Source organism: Pteronotus mesoamericanus, unplaced genomic scaffold, assembly GCF_021234165.1.
Source record: "Pteronotus mesoamericanus isolate MK-2021 breed Mesoamerican mustached bat unplaced genomic scaffold, CSHL_Meso_final contig_27, whole genome shotgun sequence".
NCBI classification, from domain to species: Eukaryota; Metazoa; Chordata; class Mammalia; order Chiroptera; family Mormoopidae; genus Pteronotus; species Pteronotus mesoamericanus.
In genome coordinates this window covers 8,103,675-8,119,533 of record NW_026555115.1, presented here as the reverse complement: position 1 = coordinate 8,119,533, position 15,859 = coordinate 8,103,675, and the positions used below count along the sequence as shown (strand labels likewise).

General features: G+C 38.0%; 1 protein-coding gene across 1 annotated transcript in view; it reads right to left on the bottom strand.

The window, feature by feature from the left end:
* EPB41L5 (erythrocyte membrane protein band 4.1 like 5) overlaps positions 1 to 15,859 on the bottom strand; it is a 146,125-nt gene that overhangs the window by 39,353 nt on the left and 90,913 nt on the right. The window contains exon 17 of the mRNA XM_054575009.1: positions 9,059 to 9,222. Within this exon, the coding sequence (XP_054430984.1) occupies positions 9,059 to 9,222 (164 nt within the window). The remainder of the gene's footprint in view (positions 1 to 9,058; positions 9,223 to 15,859) is intronic.

Sequence of the window (15,859 nt, the reverse complement as noted above, 5' to 3'; positions counted from 1 at the left end):
AAAAACTGGAAACTAACCAAAAGAAATTATGGCAAAGAAAGTACAAGACAAATATTAATGGAGGATGTGTTCTTATTCCAACAACTAACTACTACCTTTAAAATAAAATTAGAACATTATTCTGAAATTACCAACATAATAACCTACAGTTAATTTCTGTTTCCCTGACCTCAGATTCATAAGTACAATTCAAATATGGTAGATGTCAATATGAACATAAAACCTTGAACATATCAGATCTTTTGTTTCACTGCGTATTTGTACTGGTTACTTAGAGAACAGAGGAACTACTTTTAATGCCACTTACCAGGAGTACTTATGCATGTCCTATTCATCAGAAGTACAGTATAACTTTTCATGAACACTTCCTACCTCTAAATTACTAAATACTACTGCTGTATTCTATATTCTCCAAAGAAAACAGCATACTCAATGGCAATTACCTACAACATGTTTACAGATGGTGTCTAATTTTACTGACAGGAATCAAAATTGGCAAGAGCCACATAAATATGAGTTGCTTTTAAATGAACATACATTACACCAACATGCAATAGAAATCTTATGATTAAATATAACTTATACTTCAATTTCAAGCCAAATTACCAAATACATAAAGATTTTCAATATGCAATTTATTGCCACAAACTGTGGATTGTATTGTAGGTTCAAACAGGTTGCCAAGGGCAAGGCATGCATAGTGTCTGACATGGCCCTATGCCAGAGGCCATCCCAAGGAGCCCAGGACCAACAAGCCAAATGGCCAGCTTCAGACAAAATTGACAGAGGATCCAAAAACTTCACAGACAGCATGTTCAAACAGAGATTGCAGAAGTACCTAAAATCTGCTTCGGCAAATTGTGCTTTTTTCTTTCCTTCTTTCTTTTCTATTTCCCTTTTTTCTTTTCTTTTCCTTTTTTTCTGTTTTCATTTTTTTATTTTTATTTTTTATATATTTTATTGATTATGCTATGACAGTTGTCCCATTTTTTCTCCTTTATTCCCCTCCACCCTGCACTGCCCAATCCACAGCATTCCCTCCCTCCCCCATTTAGTCCATGTCTATGAATTGTACATATAAGTTCTTTGGATTCTCCATTTTCCATACCATTCTTAACCTCCCCCTCTCTATTTTGTACCTACTATTTATGCTGTTTATCCCCTGTACCTTTTCCCCCATTCTCCTCCCTCGCCCTCCCCACGGATCTCTATATTTCTGATTCTGTTTTAATTGTTTGCTTACTTTGTGTTAGTTTTTTTAGGTTCAGTTGTTGATAGCTGTGTTTGTTGTCATTCTACTGTTCATAGTTTTTGATCTTCTTCTTTTTCTTAGATAAGTTCCTTTAACATTTCACATAATAACTGCTTGGTGATTATGAACTCCTTTAGGTCTGTCTTATCTGGGAAGCACTTTATCTGTCCTTCCATTCTAAATGATAGCTTTGCTGGAGAGAATAATCTTGGATGTAGGTCCTGGTCTTTCATGACTTTGAATACTTCTTGACAGCCCCTTCTTGCCTGCAAGGTTTTTTTTTTTTTTGAGAAATCAGTTGAGAGTCTGATGGGAACTCCTTTGTAGGAAACTGTCTCCTTTTCTCTTGCTGCTTTTAAGATTCTCTCCTTATCTTTAATCTTGGGTAATGTAATCATGATGTGCCTTGATATGTGCTTCCTTGGGTCCAACTTCTATGGGATTCTCTAGACTTTCTGGACTTTCTAGAAGTATATTTCCTTTGCCAGACTGGGAAAGTTCTCCTTCATTATTTGATCAAGTAAGTTTTCAATTTCTTGCTTTTCCTCCTCTCCTTCTGGCACCCCTATGATTTGGATGTTGGGATGTTTAAAGTTGTCTCAGAGGTTCCTAAGCCTCTCCTCATTTTTTTGAATTCTTGTTTCTTCATTCTGTTCTGGTTAAATGTTTATTTCTTCCTTCTGTTCCAAATTGTTTATTTGAGTCCCAGTTTTCTTACCTTCACTCTTGGTTCCCTGTATATTTTTCTATATTTCACTTTGCATAGCCTTCACTTTTTCCTCCATTTTGCAGCCATACTCAACTAATTCAGTGAGCATACAGATTACCAGTGTTTTGAACTGGGCACATGATAGGTTGGCTATCTGTTCATCACTTAGTTCTATTTTTGGAGTTTTGATCTGTTCTTTCATTTGGGCCATATGTCTTTGTCTCAGCGTGCCTGTTACGTTGGGGAGGGACAGGGCAACCCAGGTCACTGCGCTGTAAAGTTCTGTGTGGGTGAAGGGTCAGAGAGGGAACAAAGCCACTTTCTCAGCTCTCAGCCAGCTTTCGGTCTCTTCGCCCACTACCCACAAGCAAATTGGGCCCTTCTAGTGCTGATTCCCAGGTGGGTGGGTTTGTATACATTCTAGGACCCCATGGGTCTCTCCAACAGATTCTCCTGTAAGGCGTGGGAGTTTCTCCTGCTGCTGCAACCCCCACAGTTTTTTACAGCTAGAGGATTTGAAGCTTTCTTTTCCTGTGCTGGAGCCCTGGATTGCAGGGTCTTTATCACTCCCTAGCTGTTCCTCTCAGTTTATCTGCATGCAAATATGGGACTGCCTCGTCTGCCAGCTGCCGCCTAACCCTGTGTCCTCTCTGCCCCTGCTGCCTGTCTCTGTCCCTCTTGCCTGCCTGGATGAATGTTTCTTCTTTAGCTCCTTAGTTGTCGGACTTTCATACAGTTTGATTTTGGCAGTTCTCATTGTTTTTGTTTTTAAATTTGTTGTTGTTCTTCTTTTGGTTGTGTAAGGACATAAAATGTGTCTACCTATGCCTCCATCTTGGTTAGAAGTTTCTGTTTCCTTATTCTTTTGTTTTGGTTTTCTTTTCTTAATTCTTTTTAAGTTTTTTTATATTTTTATCATTTTACTTCTACTTATTTTTTCATTTTTAATTATTTTTATTTTTAATCTCCAGGAAAAAAGCTAAATAAAGTGGAGGCAAACAATCTACTAGATATAGAGTTCAAATTGATGGTTATAAAGATGCTCAAGGAACTTAGTGAGAACTACAACAACATGAAAAGAGACAAATCCAGAAAAAGAACCAGTATTAAATGAAAAACACCATATCTGACATGAAGAATACACTGGAAAAAAAAAAAAGTAGGTTGGATGAAACAGAGGATGGAATTATCAATTTGGAAGACAAGGTAGAAAAAACCACTCAGTCAGAGCAACAAGAAGAAAAAAGAATTCTAAAGAATGAAGATAGTTAAAGGGAACATTGAAACAACATAAGCATAACAACATCTGCATAATAAGGGTACCAGAAGGAGAAGAGAGACCCTAAGGGATTGAGAAGCCATTTGAAAAAATATGACCAAAAAGTTTCCTAACCTGGTAAAAGAAAAAGACACACAAGAATGCAAAGAGGCCCACACGAGACATACCACAATTAAATTGGTAAAGGTTAAAGACATAGAGAGGATCTTAAAAGAAGCAAGAAAAAAATCAGATAACTACCACAAGGGAGCTCCCATCAGACTGTCAGCAGATCTCTCAACAGAAGCATTTCAGGCCAAAAGGGATAGGCATGAAATATTGTAGAAATATTTACATTAAAATTATGTAAAGCAAGGACCTAAAACTGAGACTACTTTATCCAGCAAGCTTATCACTTAAAATTGAAGGAGAAATAAAGAGCTTTCTAAAAAAAAACAACAACAACAAAAAACCCAAAAAAACCTAAAGGAGTTTGTTAAGACCAAACTATTATTGCAACAAATGTTAAAGGGCCTCTTTTAGTAAGTAGAAGAAGAAGGGAAAAAAGGAACAGAGTTAAAAGAATAAAATGGCAATAAATACATACCTATCAATAATCACTTTAAACATAAATGGCTTAAAAGCTCCAAACAAAAGGCATAGGGTAGCAGAATGGATAAGAAAGCAAGACCCATATATGAAGGTGGGGGTAAAAGTATGTTTACAGTTATGAGTATGTAAAATCAGAGTTTATTCTATTGTTTGTTTTATTTTTATTTTTTATTTTCATTGTATTTTTTTCCATTACCATTTAGTTCTCTTATACATCCCTCCCCACTGAATCACCATACTACTCTCCATGTACATGAGTTCTTTTCAAAGTTTATTCTTGTATTATTTATTAATTATTGTATTATTTTTCCCTATAAACAACTGTAAATCTACTTTTGCCCCACCCAGTATATGTTGTCTACAAAAGACCCACCCCAGAACAAAGATAAACACAAACTAAAAGTAAAGGGATGGAAAAAGATATTTCATGAAAATGGAAGTAAAAAAAATGCTGAGATAGTAATATTTATATCTGAAAAAACAGGCTTTAAAACAAAGACTACAGTAAGAGACAAAGATGACACTACATAACGATAAACAAAGCAATCCAACAAGAGGCTATAACTCTGGTATACATTTATGCACCCAACATAGCAGCATCTAAATATGTAAAGTAAATCTTGAAGGACATAAAAAGAGAGATACGCAGGGGATTTTAATAACCCACTGACATCAATGGGTAGATCTTCCAGACAGAAAATCAACAAGGAAACTGTGGCCTTAAATGAAGTACTATTTTGGATAAATTTAATTGATATCTTCAGAGCATTTCATCCTAAAGCTGACGAATATACATTCTTTTCAAGTGCACATGGAACATTTTCTATGACAGACCGTATGTTAGGACACACAATAAGCCTCAATAAATTGAAGAAGACTGAAATCATACCAAGCAACTTTTCTGACCTCAATGAGATGATACTAGAAATCAACTGCAGGAAAGAGGCTGAATAACACACAAAGTCACAGAGGCTAAATAACATGTTACTAAACAATGAATGGGTTAACAATGAGATTAAGAATGAAGTCATAAGTTACCTTTAAAAAAATGAAAATGAGAACACAACAACCCAAAATCTATAGGATACAGTAAAAGCTGTCCTAAGAGGATTATTCATAGCATTACAGGCCTACCTCAGGAAAAATACTCAAATAAAAATTTAAATTTACTAAAAAACAACAAATAAAGCCCAAAGTGAGTAAAAGGAAGTAATAAAGATCAGTGCAGAAATAAACAAAATGGAGTCTAAGAAAACAACACAAAAGGTCAATGAGCCCTGGCTGTGTGGCTCAGTTGGCTGGAGCATCATCCCATATTCCAAAAGCTGCAAGTTCAATTCCTAGTCAGGGCACACACCTAGGTTGCCAGTTCAATCCCTGGTGGGGGCACATCTGGGAGGCAACTGATTGATGTTACTCTCTCACATTGATGTTTTCTCTCTCACTCTCTCTCTCTCCCCCTCTTTATGTGTCTCTCTTCCTTCCTCTTTCTAACAATCAATAAAAACATCCTCAGGTGGGGATTAAAAAATGAAAAATAAAAAGGTCAATGAAACCAAGAGCTGGTTCTTTGACAAGATATACAAGATTGGCAAACTTTTAACCAGACTCATCAAGAAAAAAAGAGAAAGGACCCAATATATACAATCAGAAATAAAAGAAGTAGCAACTAATACCAAATAAATACAAAGAACTGTAAGATAATTTTACAAAAAACTATATGCCAACAAATTGGACAATCTGGAAGAAATGAATAAATTCCTAGAAACATAGCATTTTCCAAAACTCAATCAGGAAGAATCAGAGAATCTGAATAGACAGATTACAACTAGTGAAATTAAACCAGTAATCAAATAACTCTCAACAAATAAAACTGCTGGACTGAATGGCTTCACAGGGAAATTTTACCAAACATTCAAAGAAAAGCTAACACCTATCCTTCTTAAACTATTCTAAAAAAATTCAAGAGAAGGAAAAACTCCCAAGCTCATTTTGCAAGGCCAGCATTATCATAACTCCAAAATCAGATAAAGACACTATAAAGAAAAAATATACAGGCCAATATCCTTGTTGAGTATAGATGCTAAAATCCTCAACAAAATATTAGCAACCCAGTGATACGATAAAAAGATCACTCACCATGATCAAGTTGGATTTATCTCAGTGATGTGTAAATATCCACAAATTAATAAACGTGACACACCACATAAACAAAATGAAGGATAAAAACCACATCAACATATCAACAGATATAGAAAAAGCATCTGATGATATGCAGCACCCATTCATGATATAAATTCTTAGCAAAGTGGGAATAGAAGGAACATACCTCAATGTAATAAAGGTTATATATGACAAACCCACAGCCAATATCATACTCAATGGGCAAAAACTACAAGTGTGCCCTTTAAGATCAGCAACAAGACAGGGATGTCGGCTTTTAGCACCCTTATTAAACACAGAACTGAATGTCCTAGCCACAGCATCAGACAAGAAGAAATAAAAGGTATCCAAATTGGGAAGGAGGAAGTAAAACTGTCACTATTCACAGATCACATGATACTGTAGATAGAAAACCCTAAAGATTCCACCAAAAAGCTAGTAAATGAATTCAGCAAACCAGCAAGATAAAAAATTAACATTTAGAAATCAGTGGCATTTCTACACACCATTAATGAAGTATCAGAAAGAGAAAGAAAATCCCATTTACAAATGCAACAACAACAACAAAAATAAGAAATCTATGAATAAATTTAACCAAGGAGACAAAAGACCTATACTTGGAAAACTATAGGACATTGAAGAAAGAAATTAAGAAACATACAAGTAAGTGGAAGCATATACCATGTTCCCTGATTGGAAGAATTAAGATTGTTAGAATATCCAAACTATCCAAAGCATTCTATAGATTCAATACAATTCCTATTAAAATACCAATGACATATTTCACAGATTGAAACTGAATATTCCAAAAATTAATATGGAACCAAAAAGGCCCCAGATAGCCTCAGCAAACTTGAGAAAGAAGAACAAAGTTTTAAGTATCACAACACCTGATATGAAACTATACTACAAGGCTATTGTAATCAAAATATCCTGGTACTGACATAAAAATAGGCATATAGATCAATGGAACAGAACAGAGAGGCCAGCAATCAACCTACACCTATATGATCAATTAGTATTTGACAAAGGAGGCAAGATCACACAATGGAGTAAAGAGAGACTCTTCAATAAATGGTGTTGGGAAAATGAAAGAGGTATCTGCAAAAAAGGAAACTGCATCACCAACTTACATTATACACAAGAATAAACTCCGAATAGATAAAAGACATAAATGTAAGTTGCAAAACCATAAAAGTCCTAGAAGAAAATGTAGGCAGTAAAATCTCAGACATTTCTCATAGCAATATTTTTGCTGATATGTCTCCCAGGGCAAGGGAAATAAAGGAAAAAAAATAAATGGGACTACATCAAACTAAAAAGGTTCTGCACAGCAAAAGAAACAATCAATGAAATGAAAGGGGAAACTGATGTATGGGAGAATATATTTGCCAATGGTGCATCTGACAAGGGGTCAATTTAAAAAATATATGAAGAATTTATAGAACTCAGCATCAGGAAAATAAGTAATCCAATTTTTTAAAAAATGGGCAAATGACCTGAATAGACACTTCTCCAAAGAGGACACACAGATGGCCAACAAACACATGTAATAAATGCTCAATGTCACTAATCATCAGGGAGATGCAAATTAAGATCACAATGAGATATCATCTTATACTTGCTGGAATGGCTATCAACAACACAACAAACAGCAAGTGTTGGCAAGGGTGTGGAGAAAAGGGAACCCTAGTACACTGTTGGTGGGAATGCAGACTGATGCAGCTACTGTGGGAAACAGTATGCAGTTTCCTCAAAAAATTAAAAATAAAACTGCCTTGCCCTGACTGGTATGGCTCAGTTCATTAGGCGACATCCTGCACAGCAAAGGGTCACCAGACTTGATACACAGTCAGGGAACATACCTAGGTTGCAGGTTCAGTCCAAGTCAGGATGCAAACGAGAAACAACCAATCAATGTTTCTCTCTTACATCAATGTTTCTCTCCTCCCCTTCCCTTCTCTCTCTCTAAAAAAATAATAATAATAATGAAATTGTAATCCATAATGGACTCAGTAATCCAACTGCTGGGAACGAATACTAAGAATCCTGAAACACCAATTCTAAAGAAAATATGGACTCCTATGTTCATTGCAGCGTTATTTACAATAGCCAAGATCTGGAAACAGCCCAAGTGTCCATCAGTGGAGTATAAATGTACCACAGTGGATAAGGAAAGAGTGGGATATTTACATAATGGAATACTACGCAGCTTTAAAAATGACAGGAATCTTACCTTTTGTGTTAGAAAGGAAGGATCTGGAGATCATTACGCTAAGTGAACTAAGCCATTCAGAAAAGATGAGTACCATATGATCTCACTTATATGTGGCATCTAATGAGCAAAATGGAAACAGAGTAATAGACACATGCAACAGACTGACAGCTCTCAGAGAGAAGGTAGGAGAAGAGATGAAAGAAGGTGAAGGGATCACCAAAGATCATATACGCATAATCCACAGACACAGGCAACAACATGGTGACGGCCAGAGGGAACAGGGGTTGGGGATGGGTGGAGGTAGACAAAGAGGGAGAAAATGTGAAAATCTGTAATAGTGTTGTCAACAACAACAACAAAAAATAGACAATTCATCGTTTCCTTCTAACCTTTTAAAAAGTTAAGGAAAGCAGCTTCCTTTCTGGATTATTTATTTTTGTGGGTCTGTGCAACAACAGTCCTCATTAAAAACAAAATACTTTCTAGGAGCTAATGGGATCTCCTAACATTTATTCAATCCTGTGCCCTAAATATCTTTAAAGAAATATTTTCTCTTAATTTTCACTCAGGAAACAAAGTGAAAAAGCAAGTTTGAAAATTCATAAATATTTAATGACTTATAAATGATAAAAATGTTTAATGGTCTCAATTATATAATCTTAACTATCTTAACTATTTCAATGCACCCTTAAGCAGAAAGAGGCAAGAAGGCATAACTCTTTTACATTAAATTTTAGAATTCAACTATTACATAAAATATTCTTGAGGGAACTGACTTAAATAGTTCATTTAAAAGGGAAGTAAAATAAAAAGATGTCATTGATGTTACACAGAACATTTACTTACTCCTTCCTTCAACTTCATTTTCCTCTAGTCCAGTTTGCTTGAGGGCCATGTTAATCTCATCTGGTGACTGTGCTGTTTCCACAGTGTCAGGTGTCCCAATCACATCACCAATGGTTGTTTCCAATATGGCTGGACTATCTAGCAAAGCAATATTCAGAGGCAAGCTGTAACGGTAACAGAAAACTTACTTAGATCAAGACATTTATCATAAAAAGAATTTAAAATAGTAACAAAAATCTTTGTTGGGAAAAAATTCATATAAGTGTTCATATACCAACTAGTTTATTCATCTGTCAAAATGTTTTGGGCAGACTTTTCTTCCAGCCAGGATGGAATAAATGGCACTGGATTTCATTTCATACTTGAAATAACCTAACAGGGGTGGGGGTACTGTTTTCAAGACATCAGATGTCAGAAAACAAAGGCTGGTGATTTTGAAATTTGGTCAACAAATGAGGTGAACCCTACAATGGCCTTAAGAGAATTTCCATGCCATGGCACGGAGAGAAGGTGATATGAGGCAGAACAAGAGGACTCCCTTAGTTCTCCTCTCAAGTAAGATGAAGCTAAGTGTCCAGGATCAAGGCAGCTAGAGTTCACAGAACACAGTACCAGGCAGGAGAGAACAGCACTTCAAAAAAGGAATTTTGAAGATGTGCAGAAGTTCCCCCTCTCAAGTATTCAGCAGAGTACTGATCAGAGAATGTGTGTGAGGAAACTCTCTGAGGCTAAGGAAAGAACCATTCAAAAAGATTTCATCCCTCCCTTTGGCTGGGGGAAGTACTACTGGCATTCACACTGAGCCACATGGCATGTTTCCAAAAATTGTAAAAAGACATAATTCAGAGGGCATTGAGTATTCAGGAAGGTGTTTCCTCAGGAGTAGAAAATAATTAATTTAGACTGAACATGGCAATAGGCCCACTTAACACATCATAAAAGAAAGACCCAAAAGGATCAAAGTGTTTCCAAATAACTGCCTCCTAAAACAAAGCTCAAGAAGATTTAGAGGAATATAAAGTTATCTAGCATCAAGCAGGGAAGTTAAATTTGTTAGGTAAAGAACTTAATAGAATGTCAAGCATTCACTCAAAGACTACCAGAAGGTAAAGAGGCAGAAAAAGACATACCATACTAAAGAGAATAATCAACCAATAGAAACTGAATAGATTAGCAGAGAAAGACATTAAACAGTTATTATAACTGTATCCCATATGAAAAAAAAGTTAAGCACAGACATGGAAAGTATAAAAAACCAAATCAAACTTCTAGAGCTGAAAACTACAATATTTGAGATATAAAATGTATTAGATGGAATTGACAACAGGTTAACAGTAGATAAAATACTGTACTTGAAGGCATAAGAACAAAAACTATCCAAAATAAACAAAGAGAAATAATCCCCAAAATGAAAAGAATATCATTTAGCTGTATGATAACCTCAAGCAGCCTACAGTACAGATAACTGGAGTTCCAACATGGGGGTGGAATAGAACAAATGCTTAAAGAAATAACTGCTAGGGGAGGAAGATCGCAGAGAAGTAGGTGGGGGCTGATCCACTTGATCATGCACCCAACTGGGACACTTAGTTGATCTTCCAAAAAACAAAGTTAGCAGCCACCAGAACATTAGCAGATTTGAAGTTTGGAAGCCAAAGTGTACAGAGGACACTTTCAAAACAGGTGGTAAGGAGGTTGTATCGGCGGACAGCCAAAGTCTATCTGGGTGTGGCGCCAAAAACCGCTGCTGCCACAGTGACACCATTAGAGGAGAGCTGGGTCAGTGAGAGCAGGCTAGTGGCGCCCTCCCCTCCCAGGGAGGGGAAATCACATACCTGCACCAGGAACAACTTGAACATGTAAAGTTTCTGGGGGAAAACAGCACACATACACAAAGCTGGTGGCTCATCGAGCTGGGGCAGTGGTCACTGGCTGGGACAGTGCCAGAGAGTAGGGGGGATCCCGGTAGCACCTGGAGTGGGGAGAAGAGGTGGCCAGCAACTGGCCATGACTGAGATAAACTCTTAACTTGCCACAGAGGTCAAGTGTGTGGAAAGCTGGGCAGTGGCTCAGAGAGGCAGTGACACCCACAGAGACTTTTTTCAAAAAGGGAACTGAGGTGCGCTGGGTGGGGACCTCACACCCAGCTGCCCGGCCAACAAGGAGGGAGGATTGTGGGCGCAGTTTGCACCTCACGGATTGATGAAAGGGGTGCAAAGCGAGGTGGTTTATTGGCTCCAGCCCGGTGCAACTGCTCAGGGTGGAGAGTGCGGGCCATACAGTGCTCTGACCACAGTGGGCTGGAAAATGGGCACTGTGATTACTGCAGCCCAGGCTGAGCCCCTTTCCTTGGCAGAATCACCTGGAAGGGAAAACTGAGCCCAACCCCCATCGCCTGCATGAGCTGGGAAGAGCTACAAAACTGGCTGGGCAGGCTTAACCAGCAGGGGGCTTCCCCCCTCCACCCTCACCCCGCGCCCCCCCCCCTCGCCCGCCACCAAGAGTAAGACAGCAAGGCTAATACCTTAAAGAGCCCAGTTTGAACCTCCCACAGGGAGACAAAGTACACTGGGTCCTAGGGCCCTATTTCACTGAGGCCATTAAAACAGGAAGTTAAGAAAGGGTAGAACAAGGGGTATGTTGAGCACCACCCAAACCTGGCTTACACACAGAGCTGCAGAGTACACCAAGCAGGAGAGAGCTGACACTCTATATTGTTCCTTGACCCCCATGAAACAGATGGCTATTTAAGCAGAAACTATACATTATTGGAAATAAACTGGAGCAGATTAAGTCAGGAGGCGTAGAGGTAGGGGGACCGAAACTTCATTTTCCCCAGAAGACTAAACAATGCCTCCCAGGCAAGAAACAGAGACTTTACACTCTAGATCACAACAGAAGCTCCGGCTAGAGGCAGAGGAAGGAGATATAGGAGGTGTTGCCAAAAGTTGGATGACCAGGGACCTGGAGGTGAGAGAAAACCAGAGACAGATCCAGAAAGAAGTCAGAAGGTAAACACCAAGAGCTGGCACAAATTTCACCTTACTCTTCATCAGAGCTTGTGTCTTTTTATTTCTCTTCTTCTTTTTTTTTTTTTTTTTTTTTTTGTCTGTTTGGGGCTTTTTTGGTTAGTTTTTCTCCCTTTCATATTGCATTTTAATTTTTCTCCTTTCACTCTTCTTGTATTCAAAATATCTCACTAGACTTTTGGCCAAGATGGAGGCATAGAGAGACACACTTTGTTCCTCACACAATCAAAAGAAGGACAACAAATTTAAAAACAAAATATAATCAGAACTGCCAGAAATTTGAACTGTATGAAAGTCTGACAACCAAGGAGTTAAAGAAGAAACATTCATCTAGACTGGTAGGAGCAGAGGAGACGGGCAGCCAGGCTGGAGAAGACGTGCAGCACAGTGGCAGCTGGCTCACCAGGCAGTCCCACATTTGCGTGAGGATAAATTGGGAGGAACAACTGGGAAGTGATACAGACCCCACAATCCAGGGTTCCAGTGTGGGAAAAGAAAGCCTCAAAACATCGGGTTGTGAACAACTGTGGGGGTGTCAACAGCAGGAGAAACTCCCAGCCTCACAGGAGAGTTTGTTGAAGAGACCCACAGGGTCCTAGGACATACAAAAACTCAACCACCCGGGAATCAGCACTAGAAAGGCCCAATTTGCCTATGGGTAGCAGGGGAAATGACTGAAAGCTGGCTGAGAGCCGAGCAAAGGCATTGTTCCCTCTCAGACCCCTCCCCCACCTACAGCATCACAATGCAGCAACAGGGTTGTCCTGCCCTGGTGAATACCTAAGGCTTTGCCCTTTACTATGTAATAGGTACATTGAGACAAAGAAATGTAGCCCAAATGAAAGAACAAATCAAAGCTCCAAAAATAGAACTAAGCCATGAAGAGATAGCCAACCTATCAGGTACACAGTTCAAAACACTGGTAATCTGGATGCTCACAGAAATGGTGGAGTATGGTCGCAAAATGGAGAGAAAAGTGAAGGCTATGCAAAGTGAAATAAAGAAAAATATACCAGGAATCAACAGTAAAGAGAAGGAAACCAGGACTCAAATCAACAATTTGGAGCAGAAGGAAGAGATAAACATTCAACCAGAACAGAATGAAGAAACAAGAATTCAAAAAAATGAGGAGGCTTAGGAACCACTGGGACAATTTTAAACGTTCCAACATCCAAATCATAGGGGCGCCAGAAGGAGAACAGGAAGAGCAAGAAATTGAAAACTTATTTGAACAAATAATGAAGGAGAACTTCCTCAGTCTGGCCAAGGAACAGACTTCCAGGAAGTCAGGAAGCTCAGAGAGTCCCAAAGAAGTTGGACCCAAGGAAGCATTCACCAAGGTACATCATAATCACAATACCCAAGATTAAAGATAAAGAGAGAATCTTAAAAGCAGCAAGAGAAGGAGACAGTTACCTGCAAAGGAGTTCCCATCAGACTATCAGCTGATTTCTCAAAAGAAACCTTGCAGGCAAGAAGGGGCTGTCAAGAAGTATTCAAAGTCATGAAAGGCAAGGTAACCTACCTCCGAGATTACTCTATCCAGCAACACTATCATTTAGAATAGAAAGGCAGATAAGGTGCTTCACAGGTAAGGTAGAACTAAAAGAGTTCATCATCACCAAGACCTTATTATGTGAAATGTTAAAGAGACTTATCTAAGAAAAAGAAGAAAATCAAAACTATGAACAGTAAAGTGATAACAAACTCACAACTGTCAACAACTGAACCTAAAACAACAAACACAAAGTAAGCAAACAATTAAAACAGAATCAGAAATATGGAGATCAGTGGGGAGGGGGAGGGAAGAGAATGGAGGAAAAGGTACAGGGGATAAGCAGAATAAATAGTAGGTGCAAAATAGACAGGGGGAGGTTAAGAATAGTATAAGAAAAGGAGAATCCAAAGAACTTAAATGTATGACCCATGGACATGAACTAAGGGGCGGGGATGTTGTTAGGCAGTGCAGGGCAGAGGGGAATAAAGGGGACGAAAAAAAATTGGACAACTGTAATAGCATAATCAATAAAATATATATAAAAAATAAAAAAAGAATCACCCAATGAATGCATATATAAGTGGGACAATAATGTTTCTCTCTTCCTTCCTCTGTATCTCTAAAAAAATTAATATTTTCTTAAGTGGACAGAGGACCTGAAGAGATATTTTACCCAAAAAAACATACAATGGTCAACAGAAGAATGAAAAGATGCTCCTTTACTAGCCATCACAGAAACGTAAATCAAATCCACAAAGAGTTACCACTTCACACCTGTTAAAATGGCTATTATCAACAATACAAGAAATAACAAATGTGGGAGAGGATATGGATAAAAAGGAACCTTTATACACTACTGGTGGGAATGTAAATTGGTACAGACACAATGGAAAACAGTATGGGGGTTCCTCAAAAAATTAAAATTAGAGTTACTGTATGAACCAGCAATCCCTCTTTCAGGTATGTAACCAAAAATTTTGGAAACATTTATTTGTAAAGATATATGTACTCCTGTGCTGACTGCAGTATTAGTCACAGTAGCATATGTGTCCTCCAACTGGGTAAAGAATATGTGATACATATATGTACAATGGAAAAATTGTAAGAAAAGATGAAATACTGCTATGTGCAAGAACATGGATAGATCTTGAGAGAATCATGCTAAGCAACATAAGTCAGATGGAAAAGGACAAGAATCATATAATTTCACTCATATATGGGATATAAAAAACAGAAGCAACAAATGAACAAACAAAAGGAACAAACCTCATTGACAAAGATAACAGTTATGGGGGCTAATAGAGGAGAAGGGGTTTGGGGAAAGGTTGAAATGGGTAAAAGAGGTCAAATATATTGTGAAGGAGACTAAACTTTGGGTGATGAGCCCAAAATGCAATATATAGATGATGCTTTATAATACTGCACACTTGAAACTTATATACTTATTAATCAATGTCACCCTAACAAATTTAATTTAAAAAAAAATAACCAAATTTAATTTTTTTAAATCCTCATTGAAGGATACATTTACTGATTTTAGAGAGAGAAGAAGGAAGAGAGAGACAGAGAAACATCGAGGTGAAAGAGAAACATTGATCAGTTGCCTCCCGTATGCACCCTGACCACCAAACCCACAACCTAGGTATGTTCTCTTACTGGAAATTGAACCTGTGACCCTTTAATGCACAGGACAATGCTCCAACCAACCAAACCACACCAGCCAGGGCAAAACCTTATCCAAATTTAGAAACTAGGATGCAATAATATAGCTCATCAAAGTTGTAGGATACAAGATCAATATAGAAAAATCAAATGTGTTTATACATTAGCAATAAACAACAGGAAAATGAAATGAAGAACATTATTACATTCAGAGACCAAATGTATTCTAAGTTATTTAAAAAGGATTTATTTATTTATTTATTTTTAGAGAGGGGAAGAGAGGGAGGAACATCAATGTGTGGTTGCCTCTCAAGTGCCCCCTACTGGGGACCTGGCCTGCAACCCAGGCTTGTGCCCTGACTGGGAATTGAACTCATGACCCTTTGGTTCATAGGCTGGCACTCAATCTGCTGAGCCACACCAGCCAAGGTTATTTTGTTTTTTAAAGAACTAGACTCTCACCCTGACTGGGTAGGGGACGTGTGGAGGCAACCACACATTGATGTTTCTCTCCCTTTCTCCCTCCCTTCCCCTCTAACAATAAAATAAATAAAATCTTTAAAAAGAAAAAAAAAGAACTAGAGTCTCAACCCAATTTGTCTGTTGTGGGAA